Source organism: Saimiri boliviensis, chromosome 4 (assembly GCF_048565385.1).
Source record: "Saimiri boliviensis isolate mSaiBol1 chromosome 4, mSaiBol1.pri, whole genome shotgun sequence".
Lineage (NCBI taxonomy): Eukaryota > Metazoa > Chordata > Mammalia > Primates > Cebidae > Saimiri > Saimiri boliviensis.
Window position 1 is genome coordinate 122921153 of NC_133452.1, and position 21975 is coordinate 122943127.

Genomic DNA, 21975 nt, shown 5'->3' on the forward strand with positions numbered 1-21975 from the left:
TGCCTGATCTTGGCTCACTGAAACCTCTACCTCCCAGGTTCAAGCAATTCTCCTGCCACAGTCTCCTGAGTAGCTGGGATTTCAGGTGCACACCAACCACTCAGTTAATTTGTATTTTTAGTAGAAATGGGGTTTCACCATGTTGGTCAGGCTGGTCTTGAACCCCTGACCTCATAATCCACCACCTTGGCCTCCCAAAGTGCTGCGATTACAGGCATGAGCCACTGTGCCCAGCCAGAATCAACACAATTAAAGAGAATTCTAAAGCAGTTTCCCCACACACTCATATCTCTCACTCAAACCACTCATAATAAATTTACTTTCAAAGTCTTGTTTTATCTCAAAGTACAGGAAAGCACAGTTACTTTCTCAAACGAAAAGTTCCCAATATGTCACTTTTCTGTTTTTGAAGATTTGCAAGTATAATCTGGTAAAGATCTATAATGAGTATTACAGAATTTATAACAGAGAAAATTACCGTGGAGCAGGAGAGAATGTTGACTTTGGAGATTCTTGTTTCTCCTCCTCAAAGAATTCAGAAGCCAAAATATTTGAGGTTGAAGACAATGCATCTGCTATACTTTCTGCTTCATTGTCTGAATGTTTACGAGCTACTCCTACAACAACTTTTACTTTTTTTGGAGAAAGATCATCTACAGGTGGTGCCATTCGACCTAAAGAAACCAGTTGTTGTTAACTGCAACTTTCACAACTTGATCCACTTTCATTTTCTTAAGTTTTTCAGGTTCTATGATTTGATTATTGAGTAACCATACATTTCCTGGGGTAATATCTAACTGTCATCATTTAGTTATATTACAACCACATTTAAGAATCAGCAGAAAATTCACCTGTATTCTTCCCCCTGCCAGCTCTCTTCTATATACAGGGATCTAAGCTTATCTAAAATGAAATTCAAAGCAAATCGTGCATGGTTCTACCTATAATAAAGTTAATTTTCCCTTAAAATCATTTTATAATTATTTCCTACATGTAAAACTTATCATAAGAAAATATGGAAAAGATTAGTGGTCCCCAACCTTTTTCTCACCAGGAACCAGTTTCATGGAAGACAATTTTGGATGGGGGATGAGGGAGGAGATGCTTTCAGAATCAAACTGTTACACCTCAGATCACCAACCATTAATAGTTAGATTCTCACAAGGAGCACACAACCTAGATCCTTCACATGTGCATTTCACAATAGGGTTTGCGCTCCTATGAGAATCTAATACAACCACTGATCTGACAGGAGGCCGAGCTCAGGCTATGGTAATGCTCAGTCGCCTGCCACTCACCTCCTGCTGTGCAACCCAGTTCCTAACAGGCCATGGACCAGTACAGGTTTGTGGCACTGGGGGCTTTGGACCCCTGGACTAGAGAGTATAATTCCTTTCTTAGTGATGTGAAAACTTAGAAGAGAATGATAAACAACTGAAACAAGCTACAATAAAAGTATTATTACTAGAACCTAAAACAGGTTTCTTAGTTCTCTGACAATCATCTTTCAACTAAACCACACCAAATTCCAATAGTCTTGAGAAGTAACATAAAGAACTAAGACAAATCTTTATATCTGTATCCAGGTTTGGATTATCAGCGACAGTTCATGACTATACATGCCTGAAGAGATATTTCAGCAGAGAATCTATACGGATAGCATATAAGCATAAAAAGGTGCTCCACATATGTCATCAGGAAAATGCAAAAGTAAAACAACACGGAGGTATCCCTACACAACTATAAGAATGGCCAAAATCTAGAATATTGACAACACCAAATGCTAGCAAGGATGTGGAGCAATAGGAACTCTCATTTACTGCTGGAGGGAAGGTTAAAATGGCAAGGCCTCTGTGAAAAATAGTTTGGAGGTTTCTTAAAAGATAAACACGGCCGGGCGCGGTGGCTCAAGCCTGTAATCCCAGCACTTTGGGAGGCCGAGGCGGGCGGATCACGAGGTCAAGAGATCGAGACCATCCTGGTCAACATGGTGAAACCCCGTCTCTACTAAAAATACAAAAAATTAGCTGGGCATGGTGGCGCGTGCCTGTAATCCCAGCTACTCAGGAGGCTGAGGCAGGAGAATTGCCTGAACCCAGGAGGCGGAGGTTGCGGTGAGCCGAGATCGCGCCATTGCACTCCAGCCTGGGTAACAAGAGCGAAACTCCGTCTCAAAAAAAAAAAAAAAAAAAAAAAAAGATAAACACACTCTGAACATACAATCCAGCAATTGTGCTCCATGGTATTGACCCAAAGAAGCTGAAAACACATCCACACAAAAAGCTGCATACAGATGTTTATACTAGTTTTATTCGTAATTGCCAAAACTTGGAATAAAACAAGATCTCCTACAGTAAGTGACTCAAAAAATAAGCTATATATCCAGAAAATGGAGTATGTTATTCAATGCTACAAAGAATGAGCTATCTGTAAGGCATGAAAAGACATAGAGGAACCTTAAATGCATATTACTAAGTGAAAGTAGCCAATGTGAAAATGTTACATAATAAATGATTCCAACTATACAGTACTCTGAAAAAGGCAAAACTACAGTGACAGTGAAAACATCAGTGGTTTCTAGGGGTTGGTGGGGGTGCTGGGGGAAGGGATTAAGAGACAGAGTAAAGAGGATTTAGGACAGTGAAAATACTCTGTATACTACTATAATACCAGATCCATATCTTTAACATCTATCTATAACCACAGAATGTACAACTCTAAGAGTGAACGCCAATGTAAACTATGGATCTGGGGTCGTTATTTTTTAGTGTAGGTTCATCAGCTGTAATAACTGCACCACTCTAGTGTGGGATGTTGGTAACAGTGGAGACTATGCATGTATGGAGGCAGCAAGTTATATGGGAAATCTCTGTGACTTCCACTCAATTTTGCTAGGAACCTAAAATTGCCCTTAAAAATAAATAGCTTTTTAATAAAAAGTAATTTTGGTTTCTGATTTGTCTGTTATATATAATAATAAAATATAAATGCTATTTTACTCCTTTCCTTTAGTAAATGACAGTATTATCACTACTGCCCACAATTTCAGATGTTTATTTTAATAGTTAAATTCTTGTCATCTGGTGGGACTGATCCAAGATGGCTGATTAGGAGCAACTCAGGATTGCAGCTCCCAGCAAAAGCCCGAAGGATGGCAGGGAAGTTCACACGGCAGCTGGGCAGAGCCCACAGCAGCTCAGCAACGCCTCTGCAGGCAGACTGTGACTAGGCTGTGTCCTTGCTGTGCAGGGCAGCCCTGAAAAAAGGCAGCAGCATGACAGAAACTTACAAATAAAGTCCTAACTCCCTGGGACAGAGCACCTGGGGGAAAAAAAAAGTCGTTTATGAGTTCTGCTGCAGCATACTTAAATGTACCTGCCCAGCCACTCTGAATGAACAACAGAGCTCACAGCTCAGCACTTGAGCTTCTATAAGGAACGGACTGTTTCCTCAAGGAGCTCCCTAACCCCCATATATCCAAAGAGTCACCTCATAAAGGAGAGCTCAGACTACAACTAGCGGGTAGCTTTCTGGGATAAAGATAGCAGAAGAAGAAACTGGCAGCAATCCTTACTGTTCTGCAGCCGCTGCAGGTGATCCCCAGGCAAGCAGGACCTAGAATGGACCTCAGTAGTCCTACAGCAGAGGGGTCTGACTGTTAGAAGGAAACTAAGAAACAGAAAGAAATAACTTCATCATCAACAAACTGGACATCCACTCAGAGACCCAATCTGAAAGTCAACAACTACAAAGACAACAGGTGGATAAATCCACAAAGATGGGAAGAAACCAGCACAAAAAGGATGAAAACACCCAAAACCAGAACGCCTCTCCTCCTCCAATAGATCACAACTCCTCACCAGCTAGGGAACAAGGCTGGAAAGAGAATGAGTGTGATGAATTGACAGAAACAGGCTTCAGAAGGTGAGTAATAAGAAACTTCTCTGAGCTAAAACATCATGTTAACCCAAGGCAAAGAAACTAAGAACCTTGAAAAAGGATCTGACGAAATGCTAACGAGAATGGACAACTTAGAGAGGAATATAAGTGAATTGATGGAGCTAAAAAACACAACACGAGAACTTTGCAAACCATACACAAGTATCAATAGCCGAACTGATCAAGCAGAAGATAGGCTATCACAGGTCAAATAACAACTCAAAACAAAACGAGAAGACAAGATTAGAGAAAAAAGGGTAAAAACGAAGGAATGAACAGTCTCCAAGAAATATGAGACTATGTGAAAAGACCTAATCTACGTTTGATAGGTGTACCTGAAAGTGAAAGAATGAATCCAAGCTGGAAAATACTCTTCAGGATATTATCCAGGAAAACTTCCCCAACCTAGCAAGGCAGGCCAATATTCAAGTCCAGGAAATACAAAGAACACCACAAAGATATTCCTCAAGAAGAGCAACCCCAAGGCACATAATCGTCAGATTCACCAGGGTTGAAATGAAGAATAAAATGCTAAGGGAAGCCAGAGAAAGGTCAGGTTACCAACAAAGGGAAGCCCATCAGACTGACAGCAGAAACGCTACAAGCCAGAAGAGAGTGGGGGCCAATATTCAACATCCTTAAAGAAAAGAACTTTCAACCCAGAATTTCATATCCAGCCAAACTAACCTTCATAAGTGAAAGAGAAGTAAAATCCTTTACAAACAAGCAATTACCCAGAGATTTCAACACCACCAGGCGTGCTTTACAAGAGCTCCTGAAAGAAGCACTAAACATAGAAAGGAACAACCAGTACCAGCAACTGCAAAAACATACCAAATTGGTAAAGAGCATCGACGCAATGAAGAAACTGCATCAACTAATGGGCAAAACGGCCAGCTAGCATCAAAATGGCAGGATCAAATTCACACATAACAATATTAACCTTAAATGTAAATGGGATAAACAATCAATCAAAAGACACAGACTGGCAAATTGGATAAAAAGCCAAAACCCATCAGTGTGCTGTATCCAGGAAACTCATCTCACATGCAAGGATACACAAAGGCTCAAAATAAAGGGACAGAGGAAGATTTTCCAAGTAAATAGAGAGCAAAGATAAAGTAGGAGTTGCAATTCTCTTGGATAAAATAGACTTTAAAGCAACAAAGATCAAAAGAGACAAAGAAGGACATTACATAATGGTAAAAGGATCAATGCAACAAGAAGAGCTAACAATCCTAAATATATACGCACCCAATACAGGAGGAGCCAGATACATAAAGCAAGTTCTCAGTGACATACAAAGAGACTTAGACTCCCACACAATAATAGTGGGAGATTTTAACACCCCATGGTCAGTTTTAGACAGATCAACAAGACAGCGAATTAACCAGGATATCTAGGACTTGAACTCAGACCTGGACCAAGCAAACCTAATAAACATTTCCAGAACTCTCCACCCCGAATCCACAGAATATACATTCTTCTCAGGGCCACATTACACCTAATCTAAAACTGACCACGTAATTGGAAGTAAATCACTCCTCAGCAAATGCAGAACAACAGAAATCATAACAAACAGTCTCTCAGACCACACTATAATCAAGTTAGTACTCAGAATTCAGAAACTAACTCAGAACTGCACAGCTGTATGTAAACTGAACAACTGGTTCTCGAACACTGACTGGATAAACAATGAAATGAAGGCCGAAATAAAGATGTTCTTCGAAACCAACGAGAACGAAGACACAACATACCAGAATCTATGGGACACATTTAAAGCACTGTCTAGAGGAAAATACATAGCAATAAATGCCCACATGAGAAGCAAGAAAAGATCTAAAATCGACACCCTATCATCAAAATTGAAAGAGCTAGAGAAGCAAGATCAAAAAAACTCAAAACCTAGTGGAAGACAAGAAATAAATAAGATCAGAGCAGAACTGAAGGAGATAATGACACAAGAAACCCTTCCAAAAAAATCAATAAATCCAGAAGCTGGTTTTTCAAAAAGATCAACAAAATAGACGACTAGCCAGATTAATAAAAAAGAAAAGAGAGAAGAACCAAATAGATGCAATAAAAAAACGATGAAGGGGATATCACCATAGATTCCACAGAAATACAAACCACCATCAGAGATTATTACAAACAATTCTATGCACATAAACTAGAAAAACTGGAAGAAATAGATGAAATCCTGGACACTTGCATCCTTCCAAGCCTAAACCAGGTAGAAGTCGAAATCCTGAATAGACCAATAACAAGGGCAAAAATTAAGGCAGCAATTAAGAGCCTACCACCCAAAAAAAGCCCAGGTCCAGATGGGTTCACAGCCAAATTCTAGCAGACATACAAAGAGGAGCTGGTACCATTCCTTCTGAAACTATTCCAAACAATATAAAAAGAGGGAATCCTTCCCAAATCATTTTATGAGACCAACATCATACTGATACCACAACGAGGCAGAGACTCAGCAAGAAAACAAAACTTGAGGCCAATATCCATGATGAACATAGATGTAAAAATTTTCAATAAGATACTGGCAAACCAATTGCAACAGCACATCAAAAAGCTTATCCACCATGATCAAGTAGGCTTCATCCCAGGGATGCAAGGCTGGTTCTACATACGCAAGTCTATAAACATAATTCACCACATAAACAGAACCAAAGACAAAAAACCACATGATTATCTCAATTAATGCAGAGAAGGCCTTTGACAAAATTCAACAGCGCTTTATGATAAAAACCCTCAATAAAGTAGGTATTGATGGAACGTATCTCAAAATAATAAAAGCTATTTACGACAAACCAACAGCCAATATCATACTGAATGGGCAAAAACTGGAAGCATTCCCTTTGAAATCTGGCACTAGACAAGGATGCCCCTTCTCACCGCTCTTACTCAATATAGTATTGGAAGTTCTAGCCACAGCAATAAACGGTATTCAAATAGGAAAGGAGGATGTCAAATTGTCTCTATTTGTAGACGACATGATTGTATATCTAGAAGACCCCATCATCTCAGCCCAAAATCTCCTGAAGCTGATAAGCAACTTCAGCAAAATCTCAGGATACAAAATCAGCATGCAAAAATCACAAGCATTACTATACACCAATAACAGACTTAAAGAGAGCCAAATCAAGAACAAACTGCCATTCACAACTGCTACAAAGACAATAAAATGCCTACGAATACAACTAACAAGGAACATAAAGTACCTCTTCAAGGAGAACTACAAACCACTGCTCAACGAAATTAGAGAGGACAGAAACAGATGGAGAAACATTCCATGCTCATGGTTAGGAAGAATCAGTATCGTGAAAATGGCCATACTGCCCAAAGTAATTTACAGATTCAACGCTATCCCCATCAAGCTACCAATGACCTTCTTCACGGAACTGGAAAACAACACCTTAAACTTCATATGGAACCAAAAGAAAACTTGCATAGCCAAGTCAATTCTAAGCAAAAAGAACAAAGCTGGAGGCATCACACTATGGGACTTCAAACTATATTACGAGGCTACAGTAATCAAAAAGCATGGTACTGGTACCAAAACTGAGATATAGACCAATGGAACAGAACAGAGGCCTCGGAGGCAATGCCACACATCTACAACCATCTGATCTTTCACAAACCTGACAAAAACAAGCAATGGGGAAATGATTCCCTGTTTAATAAGTGGTGTTGGGAAAACTGGCTAGCCATGTGCAGAAAGCCACTGGACCCCTTCTTGACACCTTACACTAAAATTAACTCCAGATGGATTAAAGACTTAAACATAAGACCTAACACCATAAAAACCCTAGAAGAAAATCTAGGCAAAACCATGCAGGACATAGGCGTAGGCAAGGACTTCATGACCTAAACACCAAAAGCATTGGCAACAAAAGCCAAAATAGATAAATGGGACGTAATCAAACTCCACAGCTTCTGCACGGCAAAAGAAACAGTCATTAGAGTGAACTGGCAACCAACAGAATGGGAAAAATTTTTTGCAATCTACCCATCTTACAAAGGGCTGATACCCAAAATCTACAAAGAACTAAAACAGATTTACAAGAAAAAAACAAGCCCATTCAAAAGTGGGTGAAGGATATGAATAGACACTTTACAAAAGAAGACATACATGAGGCCAACAAACATATGAAAAAATGCTCATCAACACTGGTCACTAGAGAAATGCAAATCAAAACTACACTGAGATACCATCTCACACCAGTTAGAATGGCAATCATTAAAAAATCTGGAGACAACAGATGCTGAAGAGGATGTGGAGAAACGGGAACACTTTTACACTGCTGGTGGGACTGTAAATTAGTTCAACTATTGTGGAAGACAGTTGTGGCAATTCCTCAAGGACACAGAAAAAGAAATTCCATTCAACCTAGCAATCCCATTACTGGGTATATAGCGAAAGGATTATAAATCGTTCTGCTATAAGGACACATGCACACAGATGTTCATTGCAGCACTGTTTACAATAGCAAAGACCTGGAACCAACCCAAATGCCAATCGCAGATAGGCTGGACAGGGAAAATCTTGCACATATGCACCATGGAATACTATGCAGCCATAAAAAACGATGAGTTTGTGTCCTTTGTAGGGACATGGATGAACCTGGAAACCATCATTCTCAGCAAACTGATACAAGAACAGAAAACACCACATGTTCTCACTCACAGGAGAAACCTGAAGATTTTCCAGAAATCTCTAGATATTAAAAAATGCAAGCAGAATGTTAAACAAAAAAAAAAAATTCTTGTCATCTGACTCCAGCAAGAGTTTTTAAACTATACCTCAACCCAGACCACCAGTCACACAAAAGTGTTACTGCTCAAAGACTCAGTGAGTACCTTACCACCAATATTGGGAAAACAAAACCTACTTAAATTACATATACTAGCATATAAGTAACCTCCTTTGATAATGAATGCAAAATTATAGGAAGAAAAACTTATAATTACCAATGCAAATTTTGCAGTTGAGATCAAAGAGATGCTGTCTGTGTTGACTAGTGGTATCTTTAGACATGGAGTCAACCTCCTCTTTTTGTTTTTCAGATCCTTCTGGCTTCTCCAATGACTTATTGGCAGTTGGTTCCTAACATAAGTGAAAGCAAAAATTAGTTTTAAATGAAAAATTTTGGACTCAGTTATCAAAGTCCAATTATATTTCCCATTTATATTTTTTCTAAAATGAAATTGTTCCACTGATAGGTTTTTGCGTTTGTTTAACTATTTCTTAAGAAAATGAATGCTGGCTTTTAACTGTGACTTAAAGTAGAAGAAAATTTTACACATTCCACATTCTTCAAGGCTTCTCTAATAAGACGTTCAATTATTTCTAATAAGACTTTATTTCTTCACTGATTTTTGAAAATTAGAAAAGCTATGCCACCTATCAAATGACAATCTGCCTAAGAAGCATTTACAGATTTCTAAGCCTACTAAAAAATTCACTAAGTCAGGCCATGCATACTTGGCTCACACATGTAATCCCAGCACTTTGGGAGGCTGAGGTGGGCAGGTCACTTGAGGTCAGGAGCTTGAGACCAGCCTGGCCAACATGGTGAAACTCTCTCTACTAAAAATATAAAAACTAGGAGGGTGTGTTGGTGCATGCCTGTAATCTCAACTATTTGGGATGCAGAGGTGGCAGCATCACTTGAACCTGGGAGGTGGAGGTTGCAGTGAGCAGAGACTGCTCCACTGCAGTCCAGTCTGGGCAACAAAGCAAGACACTATCCCCACCATAAATAAAAAGAAATTCACTATATCAGAGCACTCCAGGAATCTACATTTTAATAAGTGTTTAACAGTACCTATCATGCAATCTGCACACTAAGAGAAACATTACTCAACACTCAAAAATGCCACTAAACCAACAAAATAAGTTACTTTAAAATGGATGCATATTTTAAAAATTATTTTCTCTACTTTAAAAGCATTAGGAGAAAAAATCTTTTCTGAATCTTAATGATTTGAGCTATAAAACATGGCTTATCTATCCTTACCTGAATCTCCATGGCTGCTTCCTGTTCTTTCATTGGGGCATCACTCTCAATTTCTATTTCACCTTTATGAGTTATTTTTGTGATTGGTCGTCGTTCCACTTCTCTCTGCTCTTTCTCAATCATTTCTATGGTCTAACAGAAAATACTTTTTAAAAATATTAAAGTTATGTATTTCCAAACGTACACCTTAAATAAGGATAAGAGCCTACCCAAAAATATATGAATCATCACAGATGACTTTTAATCTTCAGGTAATGTCTCATATAACAAACATTTTCTGAGTACCTTTATATGCCAGAAACAGTTTTAAGTACTGGGGTTTTAAGAATTAGACCCCATACATCAACCATGAGAAGTTCACATGTACATTTATAACAGGAGGCAACTGAAGTCCAAAGTAATTTACAAAGTGGTGAAACATACTACTTATATTTGAAATCTGTTTGCCAATTTCATACTTTTTAGCAGCTGCCACAGGGAAATAGAAACTATCTTGCTCCTAAATTCCTCAATTGATGTGTCAATATTCCCCATAATAGAAGTTTATTCAAATGACCAGTCTGACAGTCCTTTATTAGTTGTCTCCTAAATAAGCCAGCTTAGTGACCCTGAAAATTCAGTTGAACAAACCTAGCAACAAAACATAAAATTTAAGCAAGTATAACAAGTACTAGTATAAAGGTAGCTAGGAATAAAAGGGTATAGATGAGACTGCCTTTGCTCATCCTTTAAAGAAAAATCAGGTAAATGGCCTTTAGAAAGAACAAGCCAGCATTTTCTGATGCAGATGGTACTTGCAGCCACAGTTTCAAAGCAAAAGAGAGGCATGCGCATATTTGGGATATGGAGGGAAAGAAAGGGAGATGATATTATTTTCAAAACATTAAGAGGAGGAGAAATTATACAGGATGAAGGTAAAGGAATGTATGAAGAAGTATATGTCAAATAAAGGTCTCTAGATGAGCTTCAAACTAGATGTGGCATACATCTATATGGAGGATTAGTGCCTCCAATGTAACTAAGTATTATGAACAAAAATAACAGGTATCTCTAGAATAAAAGACTAACATTCTGATGCCATTGCAATAAAAAAAAAAAAAGGATAATATGGTTATCTCATTGTCACAGTAGTGCTAAGTAACATACTTTTAACATAATTTTTAAAGGTACTTTAAGTATCTTTTTCACAATCTCCAAACAAAAACTCTTGCTATCTTAGAATTTTTAAATTTAAAAATGCAATATGGTGTACATTCTCTATATTACATAACACTCCAGTTAGATCTGAGACAGCACCACATAATCAAATATACAATATTTCTGTGAATATGAACATTCATACAGGGCAATTAAGGTCAGGCTTTATCAATAAATTAGTTATGCAAAAATTATTTTTCAGAGCTTTTGGCATTTGAAACTTTGAATAAGAAATAAGCCTGTACACATTTTTATTCTGACTTAATTCACCTCGCTCTACAAATTACCAATATTCAAAATACCTTCAAACTGTGCTGTTGAAAACTACAGATATGATTATGGAAAGATGTTAATTCTTCTCACATTCTTATTTACATACTATAATATAACACAAGATAATTCTGTAACCTGGTAACTGGAGAAAATGAGAAAAAAAAAAAAAAACTGGCAAGATCAAGGAAACCACAGAATTTAAAAAGTAGAGGAATGGAGAGTAACTAAAAGCAGCATGTAGGCCAGGTGTGGTGGCTCACGCCTGTAATCCCAACACTTTAGAAGGCCAAGGTGGGCAGATCACAAGGTCAAGAGATCGAGACTGTCCTGGCCAACATGGTGAAATCCCGTATTTACTACAAATACAAACATTAGCTGGGCATGGTGGCGCATGTCTATAATCCCAGCTACTCAGGAGGCTGAAACAGAAGAATCACTTGAACTTGGGAGGTGGAGGTTGCAGTGAGCCAAAATCGTGCTATCCAGCCTGGCAACGGAGCTAGACTCCGTCTCCCAAAAAAAAGGAAGCATTTAACAGAAAGTCTGTTTATTGTGCAGTCTGTGTTGAATTTACCTCTATATAGTTTTTATCCTATGGCTGAAAAATACAGATTTTGATAGTCAAATGCATATTTATAAATAATCTTACATGTCTGTTTTCTCTTCGTCTCCAAGCAGCTAACTCTTTAGAAGCTAGTTCTTCTGGACTCATTCTTATCAGATGATCAGGGGTTACTTCTCCTTTCAGTACTTTTTTAAATAATATCTGAAAGGATTTTAAAATAGGAATAGAAGGGGAGACAAACATTTAAAAGAGTGGTTACTACACAGAAACTTGTAATAAAGATGTAATTTTTGAAGCCTGATTTACAAATATTTAATAATTTATATATTACCTACTACATAGAGATTAAATGACATGTGTTCTAGGAATTTATCTAAGGCAGCAAAACACACATTTCATATAAAAATCAACATATATGGAGAAGCATGTACAGTAGAACTATATTACCTATCCAAAAATTGTATTAAGTCCACCAGGGACACAATCTAACCATAATAATAATCAATCTATAGTATAGCAAGGTACTGCATCAAAGAGCTTTATTCAATAGTTTTAAGATTTTACGGGCCGGGCGCGGTGGCTCAAGCCCGTAATCCCAGCACTTTGGGAGGCCGAGGCGGGTGGATCACGAGGTCGAGAGATCGAGACCATCCTGGTCAAGATGGTGAAACCCCGTCTCTACTAAAAATACAAAAAATTAGCTGGGCATGGTGGCGCTTGCCTGTAATCCCAGCTACTCAGGAGGCTGAGGCAGGAGAATTGCTTGAACCCAGGAGGCGGAGGTTGCGGTGAGCCGAGATTGCGCCATTGCACTCCAGCCTGGGTAACAAGAGCGAAACTCTGTCTCAAAAAAAAAAAAAAAAAAAAAAAAAAGATTTTACATATTTAAATCCTGACAGGCTTGGAGGAAACTGCAGAGCAAAGAACCAACTGCAAGAAAAAAACCTAAGGAAAATAAATCTTCATTTAATTACTGAAGAAAAGTTTCAATTATATAATTCTAGAAACATCGGATCCCCCAGAACATAATGGCAGAATGTACAGTGTATATTTTTATGTCTCTGTTAGTATACATCAAGAAAATACCTCAAATCACATATTTGTGTAAACAGCCTTATACAAATTTGCATTAGTTATGTGAAAACCTTTTATGCAAAAAGGTTGCTCTAATTACATTCTGTTACCTAGAGTCATCTATAGTAAAAAACTGCTGATGGACCTCGCTAAATGTCACGCACAAGACATCAGTCATGTTCTTAACTTTTAAAATGTTCACTGGCGTGACTTTTGCTTATTGTACTTATCAGAGACCTACTTTTGGCATTGAGACCTAACAATGACACTGACACACACACACACACACACACACACACACACACACAAATGCACACAAATTTACTCCACTGCTAAAAGATACTTGGAACTAAAGTCATATTTAAGACTATGCATCAGCACATGCACAGAGTTCAGATTTCTTCTGTCCCAAACAAGAAACCCCAAGAAAAAATTAGGGGGTTAATCAACATTTACTCTATTGCTAAAAGATACTTGGCACTAAAGTCATATTTAAGACTATCTTTAGGACTAAAGTTATGTATTTTCTTAATAAATTACATTTAGATAAAAACAATTTAAAAGCACTTTTACTCTATCTTCAGATGTAAGTACAAAACAGCTCTATATCCAGATTTAACCAAAAAATCGTGTTACAAATTTTAGCTTACAAGTTTTTGAAGAATACGTATGGACTTTTTAATAAACTGGATTATATAAAGAACAGTAAAAGAAAAAAAATCATATAAATCAGGTTAAGAGATGTTTAGCATTTCAGTAGACTAAACGGTTACTGCTATCAATTAGTATGCAGAACTCTTAGTTCAGTAGCAAAAAGACTATTAAAATTATATGTTCTACATCAAAGGAAATTCTAATCTCCAATTAATAAATGACGGATCTGCTGTATTACAATCTCAGATACGTATTCAGGAAAGTTGGAAGCATAAACATGAACAAAGCATACTTACATTGTTTTTAGGATCTTTTAAATTGAACATTAAACTTCTATATTTGTTCTTATATTTAGCATCTGTGTCCCGAAAAAAAGAGTAAAGCTCTTTCTCAATTTTTGTGGCAACTTTTGCTGCCTTTTCCTCTGGTACCTTCAAATTTGAATCTGTAAGCCTTAAAATTAGAACAATTCAATTATTTTTCAAATACATAAAGCATAATTATTAAATCTTATAATAATAATATATGTTACCTCTTCATAAGAATGTCTTTGAGAGAGTGTCTGACACTTTGCCTGATCTGATCTGCAGAAGGCTTGGAAGCAGAAGCAGGAGGATGTACATTAACAACTCCTTTTTCAACTTTCTTCTTTTTCGTGTCTTGCTTCTCATGAGTACCTAATTTAAATAAATATCACAACTCATTACATTGCTTTTAAAAATATATTTCCTTTTTAATGTATAAGTTTATAAACAAAACTGATTAAAAGTCACTATTTAGAAGTAAGATCAGAACCCATAGTCCATACTGAAATATTCCTGACACTGAAATTCTCATTAAAATTAAAATGAATAGTGACTAAAAACTGGTCCTACTCTTTCCTCAACTTAGATAATAGCTTTCAGAGCCAGTTACATTTCCACATATATATACTAACTTTTATAAAAAGCTATTTAGAAATTTTGACCTGAACTTATTAGGCACAGACAATAACCCAATACCACAAAACGGATGAATCTCTTCTGGTTTTAATTGTGCTTAATATTAATCATTTGAATGTTAAGCTTTTCAAATTATTTTTATTCTATCATTACTAATTCCCACACATCTCCAAAATCTCAATGTCAAACATCCCACTGCTCTGACTTATTATACCAGCACAATTCATTCTAGAATCTCCTAATTCCAACAATTTTTAAATCTATCATTTTATCATCTTCATATATTCACCCTTCTACATTATAAACTTATTAGATAGTCCAATATCATTACCAGCCCCTGTATACTTAATATCTTTATTTTCTCTCTTTTAAACGTCTGTGTTGGCAAAACCACAACCCTGCTGAAAGCCAACTTTTATCCTAATAGACAACAAAACAGCTGAAGACAATGGGAGTCAAAGAAGCACTGGTACTGACAGACATCATTTCAAACTTATAACAAGTTTTAAGTAGGTATCTCACATTTTGCCCTAATCCTATTAACTTTTCCTAATAAATTTGCTCTCCCACTTCTTAAGATAGTTATTTCATACTTTTTATCCTCTCATCTCAAACCAATAATACCTCCTTCTCAACTACAACCTTTTTGATTTGCTCTTCATATTTCACTGAGAAAATGGGAAAATGTCAGCTATCACATTTTCCCATTGCCAAATCCAACCTACCTGCATCAGTTCCTCTTACCACATAAAGTCTTTCCTACCATACAGTGGCTGAGCTGTCCCTTTCTATGATAAATACCTCCCTCCATGTGAAGTGAATCCCATCCCCTCATCTCTTCCTGAGTTTCGTATCTATACTATCACCTCTCTCCTACATCATCATCATCCTCTCTCTCTCTCTCTCTCTCTCTCTCTCTCTATTGGATCATTCCCATTAGTCTTTCAAACATGCTATAATATCTTCTTTAAAAAAAAAATTCACATCCACTTGTAGCTACTAGAGCATTTGTTTCTTTCAACAGTAAAATTCCTTGAAAGAGTTATCTGTAATCAGTATCTCCAGTTCCTAACTCTTCCATTCATTCATTCATAAGCCACTACAACTGGCTTTTGTCCCTACTGCTCCACCAAAACCATTCTAGTCAAGGTCACCAATGATTTCCATTTGCTAAGTCATAGACTTCACAATCTTGTATTTATCTTATTAGATGTCCAGACATCATTTGGTCATTCCTTTCTTCTTGAAACTTCACCTAGCTTCCCGATCACCAGTCTCAGTTCTCCCATCCTTACAGGCCACCTATTAGTTTCCTTTGCTAAATATCCTCTTCTCTCCCCAACTCCTAAATGCTGATAGCCAGTATCAGTGACTCAAGCCTGTAATCCCACCACTTTGAGAGGCCAAAGCAGGAAAAACCAGTTGAAGGCCAGGAGTTTGAGACCAGCCTGGCCAATATAATGAGACACCATCTCTACAAAAAATTAAAAAATTAGCTGGGTGTGGTGGTGCACATTTGTAGTCCCAGCCACTCAGGAGGTTGAGGCAAGAAGACAGCTCGAGCCCAGGAGCCCAAGGCTGTAATGAGCTGTTACTGCACTACTGCACTCAAGCCTGGGTGACAGAGCAAGACCTTATCACAAAAATAATAAAATAATAGTAAATGCTGGTGCTCCCCAAGGGCTCTGCTTCTGTCCCTTCATTATCAAACTCTCTGTAGCTATTTACATCTAAGCTCATGATTTTAAATCCCCTTACCTAAAATGCTTGGGTACAGAGTATTTCCAATTTTGGATTTTTTCAAATTTTGTAATATTTGCACTGTACTTACCAGTGAAGCATCTCAAATCAGAAAATCTGAAATCTACAACGCTCCAACAAGCATTGTCTTTGATCATCATGCTAGCATTCAAGTTTCTGATTTCAGATTTACAGATTTGGGATATTTCACCTGTACTAACTGCTATGCACTAGTAAATCCCAAGTTTATATACCAACCTCCAAAGTCTTCTAATAGGCTCTAGACTCATCAGCCAAAGATTTAGTCAAAACATTTCCACCTGGATGTCTAATAGGAATCTCACAAAGGCCAAAATATAATTTTCCATTTTTCCTCTCCAAACCTTTTTCTCTTTTCTCAGACTCTCTTTCCTTTACCAACCTATATCTAATCTATCAACAAGTTCTGTCAACTCTATTATAAAACATATCTGAATCTGACCACTACTCACTACCTTCACTGTGTTTCTGTTCCAAACTACCATCATTTCTTTCCTAGGCTATTGCTATGAGTCTACTCTCTTTCTCTCCTGCCCTCCTACAATCCAAACTGTATAGAGCAACCAGAGTTCTGCCTTGTACAAAACCCTCTAAAGGTTTCACTCAACCCAGTTGTGACTATCTATCCCATGACTCCACTTTTTCTTCACAAGCTGTAAAATAACATGGAATTTTCTTACTTACAAACTTACTGCCTTCCTCCTTCCTCCATTAGTATTTAAGTGCCATGAGAAGAGGGGTCTTACCTTAATTTTACTAGTGCTTCCCCAGAATTTAGAGCAACAGTTTTTAATTACAAGTAAGGCCAATCACATTACCTATTTTTATTGCCATTAAAAAGTTAAATTTGTAAAAATTCCCTAAGTATACTAATTGTATATTAAATGATACACACACACACACACACATATATATATATATATAAGTATATAATTACTTCTGTTAATCTCACTACCTGGTTTTGAAGCTTTTTCTCCTGTGCAAATAACAGTTGTAGATTCTTTTGGTATTTTTTCACTTTTCTCTTCTGAGGATCTCCGAGGTAAAACTGGTTGTCCCATCTTACGAAGAGGAGCTAGCTGCCATTTTTTAATTTCATTATCTCTATAGTCTGATGAATTTCTGCCTTCACCAGACTCCTGAAAAATAGTACTTAATTCATTAGAATGAAAACCACTAAACAATCTTTAAATATAAGGTAAGCCTCAATAGTATGTGGATAAAAAAAATCAGACCTAATATTATAACCTATTAATATAGCAAATATAGTCCATTCTTTGGCCCAGTTAAGTGTTTAAATGTTTTTTAAGATGTACAAAAATAACTCTTGATTATTAGTAAAATGAGATTCACTCTTTCATTCAAAATCTGTTCTGCACCTACTGTGTGTAGAACACATAATAGCTTATAAAGAGGAAACAAAGGATCTAGAGATCATGCTCCCAATACTGTTAGTACAAAGAAAATAAAAAATAAGGTAGTAAGAATTCTCTTATTTGGCTGTGGATACGGAAAAAGGAAAAGGAAATTGTGAAGAAACAAGTATCTATATTTTTCAGTGTATTTCTAAAACAAATGAAATTAAGTTCACTAACAGTAAGTGTATCAATTTAAGTTCTCAGTGTGCCTAATGGCAATTTTAATTCCCTTGAGGTAAAATAAACCATCAGAGTACCTGACACTCTGGTTCTAGTTATAATCCACCGAGAATTACTAGTAAAACTAGAATTCTGAGACACTTGGGAGACAGTAATCACATCCTGCTAATGTGCCTAAAAGACAGGGAGAGGAACGCCATATAGGCAGATATATCATCAGGTTTTAAAACAGGGTACAATCAAAATAGTGATTTTTCTCTAGACTAAGAATCCTCTAATTTTTTTTTTTTTTTTTTTTTTTTGCCTCTGCAACTAGACATTCCTGAGAGTAGGAACATGCTTCAATACTATACACCCAAGGCAGGTAGTGCTATGCCATACAACAGAAACTCAATAAATAGTTCGACATAAAAATCCAGGGATAAGAAAAGCAGATTTCATAAACTAACATCAGACAAGTCCAAATAAGAGTCAACAGTTAACATCAACAAAAAAAGGAAGTAGTGATCACTTGGATGGTACATGCATTTGCAGAATCAGACTTACCTCAGTTTCTTTTCTGATACAGACTGGATAGAAGGCTTTCTCAAAATATTAACAATTGTTAATGTTTGTTTGTTTGTTTATTTATTTAAGAGACAGAGTTTCAGCCGGGCGCGGTGGCTCAAGCCTGTAATCCCAGCACTTTGGGAGGCTGAGGCGGGCGGATCACGAGGTCAAGAGATCGAGACCATCCTAGTCAACATGGTGAAACCCTGTCTCTACTAAAAAATACAAAAAATTAGCTGGGCATGGTGGCACGTGCCTGTAATCCCAGCTACTCAGGAGGCTGAGGCAGGAGAATTGCCTGAACCCAGGAGGCGGAGGTTTGAGGTGAGCCGAGATAGCGCCATTGCACTCCAGCCTGGGTAACAAGAGCGAAACTCCGTCTCAAAAAAAAAAAAAAAAAAAAAAGAGACAGAGTTTCACTCTTGCCCAGGCTGGAGTGAAGTGGCACGATCTCGACTGACTGTAACCTCCGCCCCCTGGTTGAAGCAGTTCTCCTGCCTCAACTCCTCGAATAGCTGGGATTACAGGCACCGCCACTACACCTGACTAATTTTTGAATTTTTAGTAGAGACAGGGTTTCACCATGTTGGCCAGGCTGGTCTCAAACTTCTGACCTCAAGCGATCTACCTGTCCCCGCCTCCCAAAGTGCTAGGATTACAGGTGTGAGCCACCATGCCCAGCCTTTATAATCTTTTTAAGCAAGATAGAGACAACTTAGCTACCGGACAATAAAATGAGCTATACTTCTAAATGGCCAAGAAGTTGTACATAGAGGTGATTATTAATGCTAGTTAATAATAAATAGAAGTTTTCCAAAGACATGCTATAACCTGTTCTCACTGTGGCTCTCAGATCCATATTATCAATTACTTTGATGATCACATCAACAAAGTAATAACATGTATCAGAGGGACAGAATCTGATTCTCAAAAAGTCTTGAGAGACCAAAAATATTCGATGCCACAAGGATATAGCAAACTGGAACTTAATCCATTTGTCATACAAGGAATGCCTGAATGAAATGTATCTGTAAATAATAGGTAAGGTTCTGGAGAACACATGCTCATGCTCTTCAACCTAAATTAACTTCCATATCATGTTGTACAGAAATTAATTTTAACAAGGAGGCTTTAATTCAGGGATGCAAACTTCAGCTCAAACTGATGAACTTTCTAACAATTAGAAATGCTTCAAAATGAAGATGTATCCCTTTGCAATGGATTTCAAAGAGAAACTAGAGAATCACTTCCTAGAAATGTTGTAGGGCATATTAATAAATCAAAATGGTTGGACTAAAAGATTTCCAAAGTTCCGACTCTAAAATTCATGTTCTTTGTGTTTTGGATTATACTTGCCTACTCACATACATTTGTTGCCACTGTGCTTCCTCTCTAAAAGTATTAATAACAACAAATTAATGATTAAAAAATTGATAGGTAATAAAAAGGTAGACAATGAGACAAGAAAATTTAATAAGATAAAATGCTGTGTCCTTTATACATTTCTCCTATTAAAGCCTAAATATCTTGAAATTTCTATTTAGAAAATACTTTCAGAAGTCAGTCAAAAAATAATCCCAAATTATCAAAGGTCAGTAGATGTTTATGAATTGAAAAGGTTTTTAAAAAATAAAACTTAACAAGCTAGTGGTCCATTGTGGGGAGCTAGGGGAGGGACAGTGGAAAGGAGGGTGGGAAGGGATAATGTGGGGAGAAACGTAAGGTACAGGTGATGGGAGGATGGAGGCAGCAAACCACCTTGCCATGAATGTACCTATCCAACAATCTTGCATGATCTGCACATGCACCCCAGAAAATAAAGTATAATAAAAAAAAATTAGCAAGCACAATTTACACTTAAAGCCACAAGATTCACACACACCCTACAACAGAAAATTCAAGTACCAAAATAGAGGCTAGAAATAGCATAAGAGACTACAAGAGATGAGGTAAGACATGCATATTCTAAAAGTCACTATCTGGTTTTACCAAGACTGCCAAAAAACTTTAAATGAAAACCTATTCACTTTTATGGAAAAATAAATTTAAAAATGTAAAAGAACATTAAAACTTCTAATGAGAAATTTCAAGATGCAATCAGTCCATACTAAAAGCTCTTAAATAGACAAAATAATGCATTAATGAAGAGCTCACCCGTTTTAAAATTTTGACCTTGTGCTTCACTGTATCATCTATATATTTGGTTCTATCATTTGTTGTGTGTTTTGATAATCCAAGCTTTTCACACTCCATTGTTTTATCTTCACTATGGACTTCAACTGTAGCTTGGCTTTCCAAAATATCTGGATCTAATACTTCAGTCTTTTTGTCTTCTTCAGCACAACACTTTACACAGACATATTCTTTGTCTTCCTCGCCCATTTGTTGTGCTTGAGAAAGACTTAACCCAACACAATCACCATGAAACCAGTCATCACATCTCCCACAGCCAACCATAAACCTGGAAAACAAAACACCAAAAAACTTTGATACCTTTTTTTAAGAAGAAAATCAATGTCAAAAATAAGACTAAAGTAAATTTTCAATATTTGATTTTCTGAAACTTTGCCTGTTTTCTAACTCTATCCATTCTGTAAGTTCAACATAACACCAAGTTTTCAAAATAATATTCTATTAAAATGATACCTTTTAAGACTTCAAATATTTCCTTTCTAGTATGAATGAGAAAATGCTGGGGAGGGAGGGAACAATAAACGGAAGAATAGACAACTGGCCTTTGTCAGTCTAGAATAGTATAAAGAATAACAAAGTATAGACTAACAATGTATTTCCCCATTGAGATGGGTTATAATATCTCAGTAATATTTCATCGGACAATCCAAAGTTACAGCTACCTCATCACAGACTTGTAATCATACATAAAATTGGGAAGAATTGTTTATCCAACAAATCATTTTAAATAAAAGAGAATAGCAACAAAAATGGAACTCAAAAACTAACAAGACGGCACCTCTCAAACTGTGTATTAACCACCTTAACTAGGTAACCTCAAAACATTCTAGTCATGGTGTCACACTGACTTACCTAAAGAATCTTTTACCGTACTGTCAAGTTCAAAGGACTTCCCTACTAATGACCACGTGTTTTAGATAACTTGTTTTTCCAAATAAAGATCAATATCCTAACATAAAAATATTAGTATTTGGATTGGATTCAATCTCCAATCTCCCTATAAGAGTTTTCCCATCATTGTCTTTTAGCTAAGTAGTAACTGTCACTAATCAATAGGAAAAGAGATGTGAGATTTATGACTCTAAAAGAGCTTCTATCTTCCCACTTAAAAAGGAGTATGAATAACTACTTTTGAAAATAATGGCAAATGAGATATATACACAGCAATTTAATGTACGTGCTTTTTAACC

The 21975-nt window shown here is 36.9% G+C and overlaps 1 protein-coding gene across 7 annotated transcripts in view; it reads right to left on the reverse strand.

Moving 5' to 3' along the window:
• The window catches only part of PHF3 (PHD finger protein 3), an 89278-nt gene that overhangs the window by 12545 nt on the left and 54758 nt on the right, over window positions 1-21975 (reverse strand). For all 7 annotated transcript variants that reach the window (XM_010337128.3, XM_003926354.4, XM_074398126.1 and 4 more), the window contains 8 exons: window positions 20747-21053; window positions 17401-17584; window positions 14258-14402; window positions 14022-14178; window positions 12082-12198; window positions 9963-10094; window positions 8914-9049; window positions 479-674 (listed from right to left, as the gene is read on the reverse strand). In XM_010337128.3, the coding sequence (XP_010335430.1) occupies window positions 479-674; window positions 8914-9049; window positions 9963-10094; window positions 12082-12198; window positions 14022-14178; window positions 14258-14402; window positions 17401-17584; window positions 20747-21053 (1374 nt within the window). The remainder of the gene's footprint in view (window positions 1-478; window positions 675-8913; window positions 9050-9962; window positions 10095-12081; window positions 12199-14021; window positions 14179-14257; window positions 14403-17400; window positions 17585-20746; window positions 21054-21975) is intronic.